General features: G+C 32.6%; 1 protein-coding gene across 1 annotated transcript in view; it reads left to right on the top strand.

The window, feature by feature from the left end:
• Positions 1–371: 371 nt before the first annotated feature.
• Positions 372–14282, top strand: part of Vav (Vav guanine nucleotide exchange factor) — a 61623-nt gene continuing 47712 nt past the window's right edge. The window contains exon 1 of the mRNA XM_089643613.1: positions 372–731. Coding sequence (XP_089499739.1) covers positions 513–731 — 219 coding nt within the window. The 5' untranslated portion in view covers positions 372–512. The remainder of the gene's footprint in view (positions 732–14282) is intronic.

Below are 14282 nucleotides of genomic sequence, written 5' to 3'. Positions count from 1 at the left end.
AATAATGTATGATCTTAAAACTAAAACCCTTTACATAATATTCTAAATAAAATCTAAAGTGTACATCTCAGATTAAATGTAAACACTTCTCCCCCTCAAATAGAAACATCGGAGTGTTCCCTTTTGAGAGTGGCTACCGCAGGTGTTCAGTATATTGGAGGTCTATTTTTGGTTCATTCATCGAGAATTCCGTACGAAATCAATAAACATTTTTAGTGTTTATGGTTCATCTAGATTTGCTCCGTTCGCTTATCTTTCTCCTAAGAAAATAACACACCAATGAGAACGAAGGACAAATAAGTACGGCCAATCAGCGAAGAGAAATTTTGACAGCTAAGGGAGCTAAGAGCGAACGGAACGTATCTGATTAAGTTGTCAAAAACTGGTGTTTGGTTGGTGTTTGTTGTATGAATTTGTATGTCAATGATTAATTAACCCTTATTAATGGGTTTCTAATTGAAATAGATTCGAATGTGATAATCAATGTTATGTGAGTGTGTTTATCCGTGAAAATGGCGACAGGGGGCGAAGAACTGTGGAGAGAATGCGCTTCGTGGTTAACAAGATGCGGCCTTCTCCGGACGGACCACAAGGCGAACTGGCCTCAAAGCACGATCCAGGATCTGGCTTATACCCTCAGAGATGGAGTGCTTCTCTGCAATCTCATCAATGTTATAGACCCTGGCAGTGTGGACATGAAAGACGTGAACCAAAGGCCACAGATGGCGCAGGTTGGTGGTCCCTTTTCATTGCATTAATTCAATGTCAATCTAGGAATATTACTCCCCGTCCTAGACACAATCTATTACGTATTCTAATTTCCTTTAATTGCAAGTATCAAATCAAATATATCCGATTTTACTTTTTAATTTAGACTGCGCAATATATTTTTGAACGAAAATCTGCCAGCTTCTGTCAAAATTCAACCTTCTTTCAGCTCAATTTCAAAGTTAATCAATTCGGTTTAAACGTGTTTAGTTATTAATGATATTCATTTATGATTGTTTGATTCATCGGCTAGGAAAAGGAGTTATACGTGGTGAGAAACTTTATTAAAAACGCGTAATTAATTAGTGCTGCCAATGCTTTGTATAAAATTAGAAATCTTTACAGACATTTGTATAATGGCAGCTACCACTCACAAAAGTAACTATTTAAAGGTAAACAGTAGTAATTATTTTTTGTCAAAAGCTAGAATAATTATGTTAGAAAACACCATACTAAAATACGTACTTGTTTTTTCACAGCATCAACTTTTGTTTTTCTTCGCTATTTTGCGCTATATCTTCGCCGTATCCAATTTTCATTTTAAAATCAGAACGAGAGAATATTACAATAATCAAGTACTTTTAAATTGCCAAAGCGACAACATATTTTATAAATACTAACAAAGTAGGTACTATGTTTAACAGATCAAAAAGTATTTTCTAACCTTCAAACATAACTTTTATTGCGAAAAAATGTAACTTTAATGCCCCATAGTAAGCGTTCAAAGATGGTTTGAAAGGGAGATATGTAAATACAAATGTTAGAGGGAGCGCCCTAAATGATAGTTTGCACAATTAAGGCCCTGTAGTAAGCGTTCAAAGATTGGTTGAAAGGGAGATATGTAAATACAAATGTTAGAGGGAGCGCCCTAAATGATAGTTTGCACAATTAAGGCCCTGTAGTAAGCGTTCAAAGATGGTTTGAAAGGGAGATATGTAAATACGAATGCTAGAGGAAGCGCACTAATATTAAAAAACGATAATAATTAAGCGAAAATGGTAAAAATTCTTAATAAAACACAACTCGTTTGAAATAGAGCAAAAATCTCTCGAAAAACGCTTTAGTTGCATTTAAAGATATACTGTGAATTTTTTCATGCCTATAACATATTAAATAACAGAACAAAACGTGTTCTTAATAATTTTCGGAGCTTACTTTGTGATTTTTTTCTATCGACGAAATTTCAAATAATTAACGTTTCTGCATAACAAATGTAAAGATATTATCTTCAAAAATAACATATATTTTTTTGGAACTTGAAAACTTAACGAGAAACTTGTTATAATTGGGTAGAAATTGGGCTTAAAGCAACTGTTACCATCTTCCACTACATAAATAGCTGTTTCTTGTAGTAATTAAGTTGAAACTAAGTGCTATTTATAATTTTGTTTTCATATTAAGCGTGCAGCGGAAGTTTATCTAACCGAGTGCTACATTTTCCACAAATTCAGCTAATAATATTGTTAATTATTTACCTCACAGCCTCACTTTTAAGTCCAGACAATGGAAATCACACTTTTTTTCAACAATTACTACAATAAACAACTCTTTACATGCACAAAATAACTTATTAGGTTCTTAATTTTGGGTTGATTAAGTAATTTATGCATATTTACTAAAACAACCAAAATGCGGCAAAGGGATTGTTTTATAAGGAAAATTTTGAACTTTGAATAAAAATTGCTATGATACTTTAACCGCTCAGGCCTCTGGCATATTGACCGTTGTATTTCTGTCAAAAAGTCTGAAAATTTTGTGAATTTCCGCTTTGCATTAAAATCCAAATAAATGGAAAATTTCTGAAAAAAAATTATCCTAAAACTAAAATCTGTTTTTGAAAGATGATTGAAATATGGTTTCCATTTTTATTACTAGAAATGAACATAAAAAATTTGTTATCAAAATGTTTAATCAAAAATAAAAAAGTATAAAAAAATGGCCATATGTCAAAGTGGCAGATCCCATACAAAGAAATGATATTCGGCGGCAGTTCCCAAATTGATCTGACCCCCTCTCCTGAGTAAGATTATAGCGTAGTGTGTCACCCCAACATATAATACGTATGTAGCATAATGTGTCTAAGGGTTTAATGATTCAAATAACAAAAAACTGACGTAAACGATTCAGATGGTCATACTCTTCTGTAATTTGAAATCAATTAAAGGGTAAACGTAATGTACGTTATAATCTACGCATTCATAGATGGTGTACAAAAATACACTTTTCAAGTTATGCTTTAAAATACCAAAACATTATTTGAGCAGTGAATTACTGGGTTCTGTAAATGTTTTATTATCTGTTATTCATTATTCAATCTTATGTATCAATTTCTCTTTTATTAAATCTTTGCCTTTATTTATATAACAATCCATCACTGCTTCTTGTTTGTACACTTATTCAACATGCTTATTCTGATTTTTCAAAATATTTAGCTGAATGCCGTTTGTATTTCATCCAATTATGTTCAATTCAATTCAATTCTGTTTATTCATTTCAAAAACATTACAAAATTGTTAATTTCAATGCGTTTTTAAAATATTTTTGAAATAAAAATTCTTAGATTAATATTAACAGTGCAAATATCAACTATACCAGTGATAATAGAGCTTGCCTTTTAAAGGAAGCTTCATTGATGCAAAACATGTCGATATCCGAATTGATTCTGTTCAACAGCAAGATTGCTCTCCCCACAGGCATGCTGCATGACCATTGGCAAGTTAGTACTGCAGGCCGGGAGATAAAATGGTCTAAGTTGTCGGTGACGTAGATAACCATCGGGAACATAGAAATGAATGCTCTCCATGATGACCGAGTTTTCAAACCATCCACGAATCAGTCTAAAGAAATGTGTAGCAATGCGCACATCCCTCATGACCCGTAGATAGTTCATTCCGAGCAGAGATGTGCAAAATGGGTACCCAAAACCATTTGAAATGCAAAATGGAAATGGGTCAAAACTTTTCCATTTGAAAATGCAAAATGGTTTTTAGAAAAGCATTTCAAATACAAAATGCAAAATACCTATTTTCAAAATGCATTGAAAATGCAAAATGGTTTCTCAGGTCAAACAATTAAAATAATTATAGAGTTTTTAAACAATTTTGTCATTTAATAATGGACATCGATGTAGAACAAACATATTACATGATGGTAAATCCAAAAACACCACGACTACAGATTATGAAACTACAAAAAATTTGCTCGGGACTAATGTTGCTAACTTAAAAACATAGAAACTTCTATTAAACATTTAATACTAAAGCGTATTTAGTATTAAATGTATCTGTAATTTACATGGTATCACTCAATTGCCAGGGCTCCTACCAGGGAGCAACTTGACAAATGTAGATTATCTCTCATAGCGAGGTTGAGGACCGACTGATATTTGGGGCTTATGAAAAAAAGATGAGTGGAGATAGTAAGAAGAATGTTGCAAAAAAGCATTTAAAATGGAAAATACCCATTTTGCATTTCCATTTGAAATGGATTTATTTGAAATAAAGCACATCTCTTATTCCGAACATACCCAAAAGAAAGTCAGTGGGATAGAGCCACGAGTAGTAGCCATACTCCCTCAAGTAGAGAAATCTCAAGAATTTCTTCTGAACTCTCTCCTACATGAGAGAATACTTTACCTGATATATGTTATAATATGTTACAGCTTGATACATCATTTAGCTTACAGCGAGGCTTATTATGGGGTTTATACATTTGAGATGCAATGAATATTCGGCAACTATTCAGCTATTTTTTTAATATTCGGTATGCGACTGAATACTGTCTATTATTCTGCCGAATACTGAATACCTAATAATGAAAATAAAAACGCATTTCAATCAAAAGTGTCGATTTGACAAGAGAATAGAATAGAAGCACGATATTAAAATATTTTTAAAACGTTATATAACATTTAGGATGAGTCGTTTCGGAGAATTTGAACAATTCATCAAATTTCAACATTCATTTTCGGGTTTTGTGAAAGTCCTATTCGAGTTCGGTTATTGTATCATTATAGTTTAGTTGCTTGAAAGAACTGAAATAAAAACAGAACATGAAAAAATCTTTCACAGAACTTGAAAATTAATTTCTAAATTTGAAGAATTCTTCAAATTCCTTAATGGATATTTACTTATCATATAGTAACAGATTTTTAATCCTTCAGGGTTCTCACAAGGACTCTAATTGTTTTTTGGTCAAACGACTTTAAATTTATTACAAAAACATAATTAACAGTATTAAAATATGCACAGGTATTGTGCGATAATCGCATAGACTATCGAAACATGGGTTAGATTATAATGGTTATAATCTAGGCAGGTATGTGCCTATGTAAATTAACGCTCCGTTCGCTGAACCAAAAAGATATTCGCAAATGTGACTTACGGAAGATATGGTTCTGTTGGCAGCGCTCGTATGGTGGAGGAATTTACAGGCACTCGTATAACATTGAACTAATTATAACTCCTGCTAAAAATCAAATTGACACATCGGTTGTTTTCTCGGTATGGTGTTTTTGTCAACTGTCATTAGATGACGTTTTCGCTCCGGCGTGGGCGGCTCGATTCCACTCAAAGCAACACTGCGCAGATTCAAACCAGTAAAATTTGAATCCTAGCCTCCTTATTGGTTGGAGCGGAAAAGGCGTTAAAACAATTCAGCGTCACGAAACAGGTATAGTTAAAATAAAATAATCACAAAAATTAATAATGGACAAAACAGCTGCTTAAAGACTAGGCCCTCTGTAGAGATAACAAAAATAAGAATTAAAATGAAAAAGAAAACACATTACATACAATCATGTTTTCATTGTAGGAATCTACATTTGTGATATACAAATTTTACAGGAGAGTATTCCACCTGTCCACTGGTACCGTGGCTCCTTCTCTTAATGAAATCAGCCATGACCCATCGCTAGTATTATGTCTATAATTTTTGCGTCAAGAAATAGATTCAGCCAGTTTGATTTTATAAATAACCAACTAACCTACACGCCGTTTACCGCAGAGAGGACGGACCGCCAAACAACTCGGTCTTGGCACGCACTCCTTGCCTCATTCACATTCATACATCGTCTCATACATACTCTTCTATTATTCTGACTCTTGACATGGCCCGACTCAAGTATCCGATTTCACTTGATTGGGCCACATTTGTGTCATATATTTTAAATAACAATGTTTTAAAACATTTGCGCTAAAATTATCGGCATGTTTCTAGTAAATAATTATAAGCATTAATTACTCGCCTGAAATATCCATACAAATTGAAAATATCTCCCATGTAAAAATAAATGCCGCCGACGAGAATTGAACCCGCGCCTTCTGATGTCCGGTCAGGTGCTCTGGACCGCTGAGCTAAGTCGTCTTATTTCCAACCCGCCAAATAATTCAATATCTACAAATACTTCAATCGACAATTACTGCTTATTATATTTTTTTCCATTTGTAAACAACCAAATTTATTTTTGTAGGAAAGGCTTTGTTAGTGCTAAATTTCCCCCTAGATGGCGTCGAGACATATTATATCTACATTTGTTGGTGAAATATTTTGACTTGTCAAATATTATTATTTTTTTTATTATAAACTGATGTTTATAAGTCAAGGTTTTTATGCATAGCACAAAGGATAGCAAATTATTATAAGCATTAATTTTGTTATCCTTTGTGCTATGCATAAAAACCTTGTCTTATAAATATTAGTTTATCATTAAAAAAATAATATTTCTAGTACATTTATAGTCTTATCAAATTTTCAGGAGTTTTAAATCAAAGCATTAGATTAATTTGAATGCTTTACAATATTTTGAGTAATGAATGAGAATATTTGTCATTCATTAAGGCGAAGCTTAATGCCAAATCACTATTTTGATTAATCTTTATAATGAATTGGTGTACATTATGAATACCAAAAAATATGCATTAGATACATTGAAGGTTTTCCTATCGCTTCGCTTGAGTAGAATACAAATAAAAAAATAAATTACTCAATAAAAAATATAAATGTAAACTACTAAAAAAAATATTTTTTCAATAGAAATGTATGAACGCGTAAAGGAAACAACTTTAAAAAAATGCAGGATTATAGCTTAGATTATCTCTGACAGTTTCACTTGATTAACTTTTTTGCTTTCTTATAAAATTATTTACAAAATAAATAAAAACCAGTTTTTTGCTTGAAATCGAACGTTTCTAGACTCCGTTTGTCAATCGATTTTAATGCCTATTACCTACTATATAAGGTATACCAAAAAATATGCATTAGATACATTGAAGGTTTTCCTATCGCTTCGCTTGAGTAAAATACAAATAAAAAAATAAATTACTCAATAAAAAATATAAATGTAAACTACTAAAAAAAATTTTTTTTCAATAGATATGTATAAACGCATAAAGGAAACAACTTTTAAAAAATACAGTTTTATAGCTAAGATTATCTGTGACAGTTTCACTTGATTAACTTTTTTGCTTTCTTATAAAATTATTTACAATATAAGTAAAAACCAGTTTTTTTGCTTGAAATCGAATGTTTCTAGACTCCGTTGTCAAGCGATTTTAATGCACACATAATGCACACATAATATACACATTTTTGGCTTGTAGCTTCCTCTTAACACCCTATCAGGCTTTTATAATGAAAATTGACAATTTATATATTTAGGTGTAACAGGATACATTGATAATATCATAACTATATAAAATAAATAATTCAAATACTAATGCTATGATTAACATCAAATCCAAATAACACCTGATATTGTAAATAAAGCAAAGTTCAATTATAAAGTAAGTACGTACATTGTACGTTTGTATATGCATACAATTATTCATGTTTGTTGCAAACCAGTAAGACTGAAAACGGGAAAATAAACGCTGTTATGATAGGGAGAGATAAAAGTAAAAAGTACTATTTTCTGCAACACTTTTACTAATCACATTTGTTGATAGTATTTCTGTAGTGTTCATCAAATTTAACGAGTAAAGAATTATCAAATAACGTTTTACCATAGAATAAAGAAGAAAATGAGGATTACCGTGTGGGTGTTTTTTATGATACAAAAGTACAACCGATCAGATTCAAAGTTTAAATATAGAACATCGTTCGTTATTGTTGTGATAGTTTAATTTCTCTTCATTTAATGTCAGGCAGTATAAAAGAGACAGAGCGCATGATAGATGGGCTAAAACCAAACATTATTATGTCATTGGCGACATCGGTTTCCTTGAATTTTGATTTGTATGCTAATTTTAGAAGTGAAAATTAATCCACTTCTAGACATCTGATCGAGCTAAAAGTCAGCAGATAGACTCGTCGATGACAGTGCATTCTATCAACTTTTGGTGGCACTCACCGCATTTCTCTGGAATCGACTACTAGCTGATCCAAGAGAAATTGAAAATAGATCTATTATAGTGAATAACTTTTTTTTAATAATGACAAACTCCATGATAAACAAAACCAACAAATAAATTTTATTTAATTATCATGTTAACTAACCTAACTTACAATTAAAATTTTAAAATGTTTGTTAATATATTTGCGGCTCATTCTAGAATGGTAGATACTCTCAGTATTGCCCTTGCGAAAGACCACCATTCACAATCAAAATGTTGCTTGAAATGGATTTAACCCATAGACATATGAATATTAGTAGACCTGCCCTAAGTGATTAAAAGCGTATTATTCCCCACTCCCCATACCGGTTCCATTGGAGCCGGCTGGGCTCGCGTATGGCTTCCCGTGAATCTTGAGAATGTGACGTCATCATTCTTGTTCGAACTAGCGTCGAGCTATGGTCGAGGCATTTTACGAAATAACACGGCAAAATGGTGGCTTGTGTTATGAAAACTTGTAAAAATAGATGTGAAAAAGAGAATAAACCCAATTGTCGTATTACATTCCATATATAACCATTATTTTACTTTATTTTAAGCATATTCACATTGTATAATATGGATCAGTTGTAGAAACATATACTATCACATCGAGATACGTCTGGACGCGAAACACAAAGCTGGTTAGTTGCTGGGAAGTAAATTATGAACATTTATAAAAGTGTCTTAACTAAATACGTAAACGAAATATTCGACTCTGAAAATAGAAGAAATTTATTTTGCCAAATTTGGACTTCGCAAATTTGTTCATAACGTGGCGAGTAATTTGCGCTCCCTTGTAAAAATGTCTATTCATTCAAAAGCAGATTTTACTTTTAAGAACTAAATGGTGATATTATAATGCGAGATGCCTATATACTGTCAGATTGATTTATTGACGAATCACAGTCAGCTTTACCCCCTTCGTTCTTCAACAGTTGATTTTACCCCTCATCTTTAATTTCTAGTCTATATATTCATATGTCTGTGATTTAACCGTTTTTAGTGACTAGATCTGATTAGCCAGGTACCTTCCTCTACCCAATAGCCAATTTCAGAAAGAACATGCAATAAGGAAGTTGAGTCCATTTTTTTTTTTTTTTTATCAATGTTCGCATTCAAACTTAAATACTGGTATTTTTTTTTTTTTTTTTAAAGTTTTTTTTCATAATTAAATTAATTCTCAAAGTTCAAATTTTATTAAGCCCGCCAAAACGAGCGGAATCCGAGCGGTAAGAGGCGGGGTGTGGGTGTGACGTCATTCGAACTGTGAAAACCACGTCGCTTAAGCATTTTGTATGGAAAAAATTTTAATTCTTCAACAAGGAATTCCAGTAATTTTTTTACCAATGTTAACCGTCTATTAGAATTGATGTTATTAAAAAAAAAGAAAATTGATTAAGATTTCATAGTTAAATTAATATTTTAAGTTAGAATATTTGCTTTTCCCGCCCGGTACGGTACTTGTACGGTATTGCCGTCGCTATTTTGTTGACGTGCTCCGCGCGAATTCAGGACCACCGCGCAGAAAAGTAAAGACCAAAAGTAAAATAACGGTTTACAGCCCAGTTCACTGTGAGACTTTTCTGGGCGGCCGGCGGCCTGAAGTGTATCACATGTTATGTGACATGTATAATAATAAAAACTTCTAAGTTATGCAATAAACAACATATTATTATAAAGCACTATACGAATATGTATCTTTAGAAATCCATTTCATATAATAATAACAACAAATACGTACATATATTTGACAAACCCAAATAAACGTTTGGCCTATACACCTCTCTCATCTAAACCGACCATCTCTCATGTAATAGAAAGAGATGCACCATAGGTGATCCGTTGTACGTACAAGTCACGACACATGTGACGTCAGAATTCTTTCGACCAATCGTGGAGCGTATACAGTATATTGCTATTGAATGCTTTTTCAAGAACGTTTAACTAATTCTAAGAATAATAATATAGAAATATATTTATATATTTAGAATCGATATTTTTTGATCTACATGAACATATTTTTTATAAGTCAAAATATTTTTCACTCAACTTCCTTATTATGTAGGTGATTTAATCTATATAAATAACAATGTAAATGTTTGTTTGTTCAAAATCTTAAATCTCCGAAAGTTTTTCACGGATTGCTTTGAAATTTTGACACAACTTTGCATTCGAAAATGCGTGTGTTTTTATATACCTATATTATATAGATAAATCGATTAAAGTAATATCTTGCATTCTATACAGTTGTATAATCTGCGATTTGATTATTATGCAATGTAGATTTGCCTTTGTAAAAATAGCTTCTCTCAAGTGAAAATGATATTTCAGATTTAGAACAATGAATGAACTGTTCTGAACTATCATTGTTCTTATTTCAAATAATATAACATCCTTTGTATTATTTTGTGTTCCGCTCTCAATAATGGCCTGTGGAAAGCATATTTCCAACAAGATTTGGACAACGAGAAAATATGTCGCAAATATGAATGCTAGAAGAATATTTCAGTTTGTACATAATTATAATATAGCCAAAATAAAACCAATTATGGATTTCCTCCTTGTGACTTTACCTCTACTGAGACAGCATAATAAGGAATAAGTAAATTAAATATGTACGAAATGAATATGAATTAAAAAAATTATACAAAACGAAAAATTTATAAAACAAAACATTTATAGCCATGGAGAGAGGTTGTAGATATAAATCAAATCATGATAAAATTATAAACAATAGGGACATAACATTATTCACAAACCATCAGAGAAATATTCTTTTATTGACCTCTTGTATTTGGTAAGTTCGCAACTGAAAATATCCACCTTGGATAATACGCTATTGTTTTTATTGCATAGTCTGTTCAGGCAAGAATTCTGCTTAGAGTTCGTTTTGCATTGATCCACCCTGAACAGGACACAAGAGCGTGTTGAACGCTCAGCTACATTGAATGGAATCTTGTTTAGCAACTCTGGGCATTGAATATTATTGTTAACTACTTAATACGGGAATAGTTCATCCTTATGATGCCTCCGTACACTCAGTGAATCAATTTTAAAGTATGATCTCTAAATAGTATAAAATAATGTCTGTTAATCTGTCTGTTTGTGCGCTTAGTTCTACTAAACTGCAATGGATGTTGATTTCACTATCATTTAGAGAATTTCTCCCGGAAGGTTTATATGTATAATACATGCATATTATATTTATAGAAAGTAGAAAATACTACGGAATTGTATATCTTAAAAAGGCCTCCAATGGTATTTGTCTATCTCCTAAGGATAACCCCCAGCAACGTCGGGTACATGTCAGCTGGTTCCATGATAACTCCTCAAAATGACAATTCAAACTTATAAAAAGTGATACATGTAACCTATCATCACTTTTCATAACTTTATAGCACTTGTTATAGGTGTGTTGAATCGTCATTTTGATGAGTTATCCGGTCATCATGTCAGCTCGTGTATGAATATGGATAAGGCAAGAAGTGTGTCCCAAGACAGAGTTGTTTGGCAGTTTGTCCTCTCTGCCTACCCCTGCAGGGAATCTTTTCAATGTTATCTGAATGAATATTGAAAAATGGAGACCATAACGTAGAGTTATACTCAAGTTGGCATCTGACAAGGGTTTTATATAACATAATAAATGTTCCTAAATTATTGAAATCTTTTACAGCTCTCAAAACAAAGCCAAGAGTCTTTAGGGCCTTGTTGATAATATTATTAATATGACATACAAAGGTGAGTTTACTGTCGAACATAATGCCTAGATCAATAATTTTATTAACACAAATTAAATTTTCATCATTTAATGAATATTGAAAAAAATAGGATTACTTATTTTGGAAAAATGAATGAACTGGCATTTATTTATGTTTAATGCTAATTTGTTGATTGAGCACCATTCAAAAAGATATCTCAAGTTAGTTTGAAGTGTAATACAATCATTAATGTGGTAAATCTCTTTATAAAGTTTCATGTCATCGGCAAACAGTAGAACGTTTATATCAGTAAATACATTAACAATGTCGTTTATGAATATTATAAACAAAATGGGCCCTAGATGAGAGCCTTGCGGCACTCCACTTATCGCCATAAATTCGTATAAATTCGTGCCATTTATTCTCACACAAAGACTTATTTTAAACAAATAACTAGTAAACCAATTATAGAGTGGATACGGTTTACATGTAGTTCCCGTGAGCACTTAGGCCATACGCCCATTGCGTTATCTCCCATTTTACCTCAATCCTTTAACAGTAATTGTAAACAGGGTTGTCATTGGATATGTCTTCTGGTTCTACAATGTGTCTTCCCAGGTATCTGAGCCTTGTTCCCAACAGAGCGGGACATTGGTACCAAAAGTGAATTGGAGTCTTTTCATCCTCTTCACATTTCCTGCATCTGTTGGTGTTTTCCACTTCCAACAGCTGCATGTGTCTCCAGTGTCCCGTTAGTAGTCCTACCAGTTCCCTCAGTGAGTGCACTGTCCATATTGAGTAGTTGTCTGGTTCATCTTGGGTCTGGTCCGTTTGTGAGTACTTTGGACCTCATTCTGGGTGCCCTTTCCCATTCCTCCCAGTGCCGGAATTTGGCCTACCTTTCAATATGTATTTTGGTGTGGCAAGCTGCTACTCCTACGGCCGGCTTGGATCCCGCAAGTGGTGCTTTCGCCCCTTTCCTTGCTACTCCATCAGCCTGTCATTACCCTCAATTCCTTTATATCCTGTTACCCAAATCAGGGTTATTTTTATTGATAGTAGCAAGTTCTTACAAATGATGTTGTATCTGGTTTTGCACAGTTTTATATTCTAGTAGTAATATTTATTTCTGAGATTATTTTATCTTTCCTGGGAAAGGCATTATTAAATATTTGATTTTGAAAAAGATAAATTTGTAAGCAAACCATCTAACTGATAGTATTATTGATTTGTGTGATTACTTTTGCAGACTTGGTACTATTATTATATTTTTTTAAACAAAGCACGACTAGTATGGGTCCTATGCGGAATATTTTCGTATAGTTAAATTAATTATGAAATTATCTCCACACAGGAGGTCACTACGAAAATAATTCTTCTTAGGGCCTATGTCATCTTTGCGGATGCTGAGTGGAGGGTTATTTTAAGGAAAGGAAGGAGAGAAAGAACTGGGAAGGAAAAAGGTACCGGTAGACCGCCAAGACCTAGACAATCCTCACCCCATGAACCCGGGCACCCCTGCTAAGTCGCCAAACGTAGCAAACCACTTGGGGTGACCTTTGGCGGATATCCAATGAATGGTTCCCGGGGCAACGGTACCCATACCCTCCACCAAAATTTTCTTATTTTTCTGCGTCTTGTTCTGTTTCATGTTTCGTTTCGATTCATTAGTATCATCTTCTGCTTCAATGATTTATTTTCGTTTTCACTATCAATATGTTTTTTTTTTCCACTTTGTCGTTTACATTTTCCATATATTTCTATCAAAATGATAATTCATCACATTTTAGAAAAGTTATATAAAGTCATGGAAAGTGATGAAACAAAAACTTTATTAACTGGGTTAAGTAGGTTAGGTTAGGTTGAAATTATATTTTTTTTCATCATTTCTAATGACTTTATATCACTTTTTAAAAGTGTGTTGAATTGTCACTGTGTTGAGTTATCATGGAACCAGCGGAAATATATCTTATTGATGCAACCAAGTAATAATCAATCGTCAAGTATCAAATTGTGTATGCAACGACTTTTCTTTCAATATAAAAACATACATTCTTTTATAAATTGCGCAGACATAAAGAAAACTTATCGTCGACGGCAATCCATCACCGCGTAAATCATATTTGGCCACTTTTCAGGAGAGACATAAAACCATTTTTCTTAATATATTTACATCGAAATCGCGGCAAATTATTTTATTTTTCATGTTCAATTGTCTTTACAATTATGTATTTAAACACATATACGTTTTTAACCGAAAATAAAATAATAAATGACTTAAGCGGTGATGTTCAGTAAAATACGGCAAAAGTTTAGACTTACGCGGAAATTTATTCTTGTTGGGAGTTAGGTATATAATATCATTATAGTTTTAAAACACGAGAACGTGGAAACAAATGTTATTTTTTTTTATTTTTAATAATAATAATATTTTACAACAAAG

The sequence above is a fragment of the Hesperophylax consimilis genome, chromosome 19, assembly GCF_061612785.1.
Source record: "Hesperophylax consimilis isolate HC1 chromosome 19, BYU_Hcon_1.0, whole genome shotgun sequence".
NCBI classification, from domain to species: Eukaryota; Metazoa; Arthropoda; class Insecta; order Trichoptera; family Limnephilidae; genus Hesperophylax; species Hesperophylax consimilis.
Note: the sequence above shows the minus strand (reverse complement) of the source record. Positions and strands in the feature narration are given on the sequence as shown.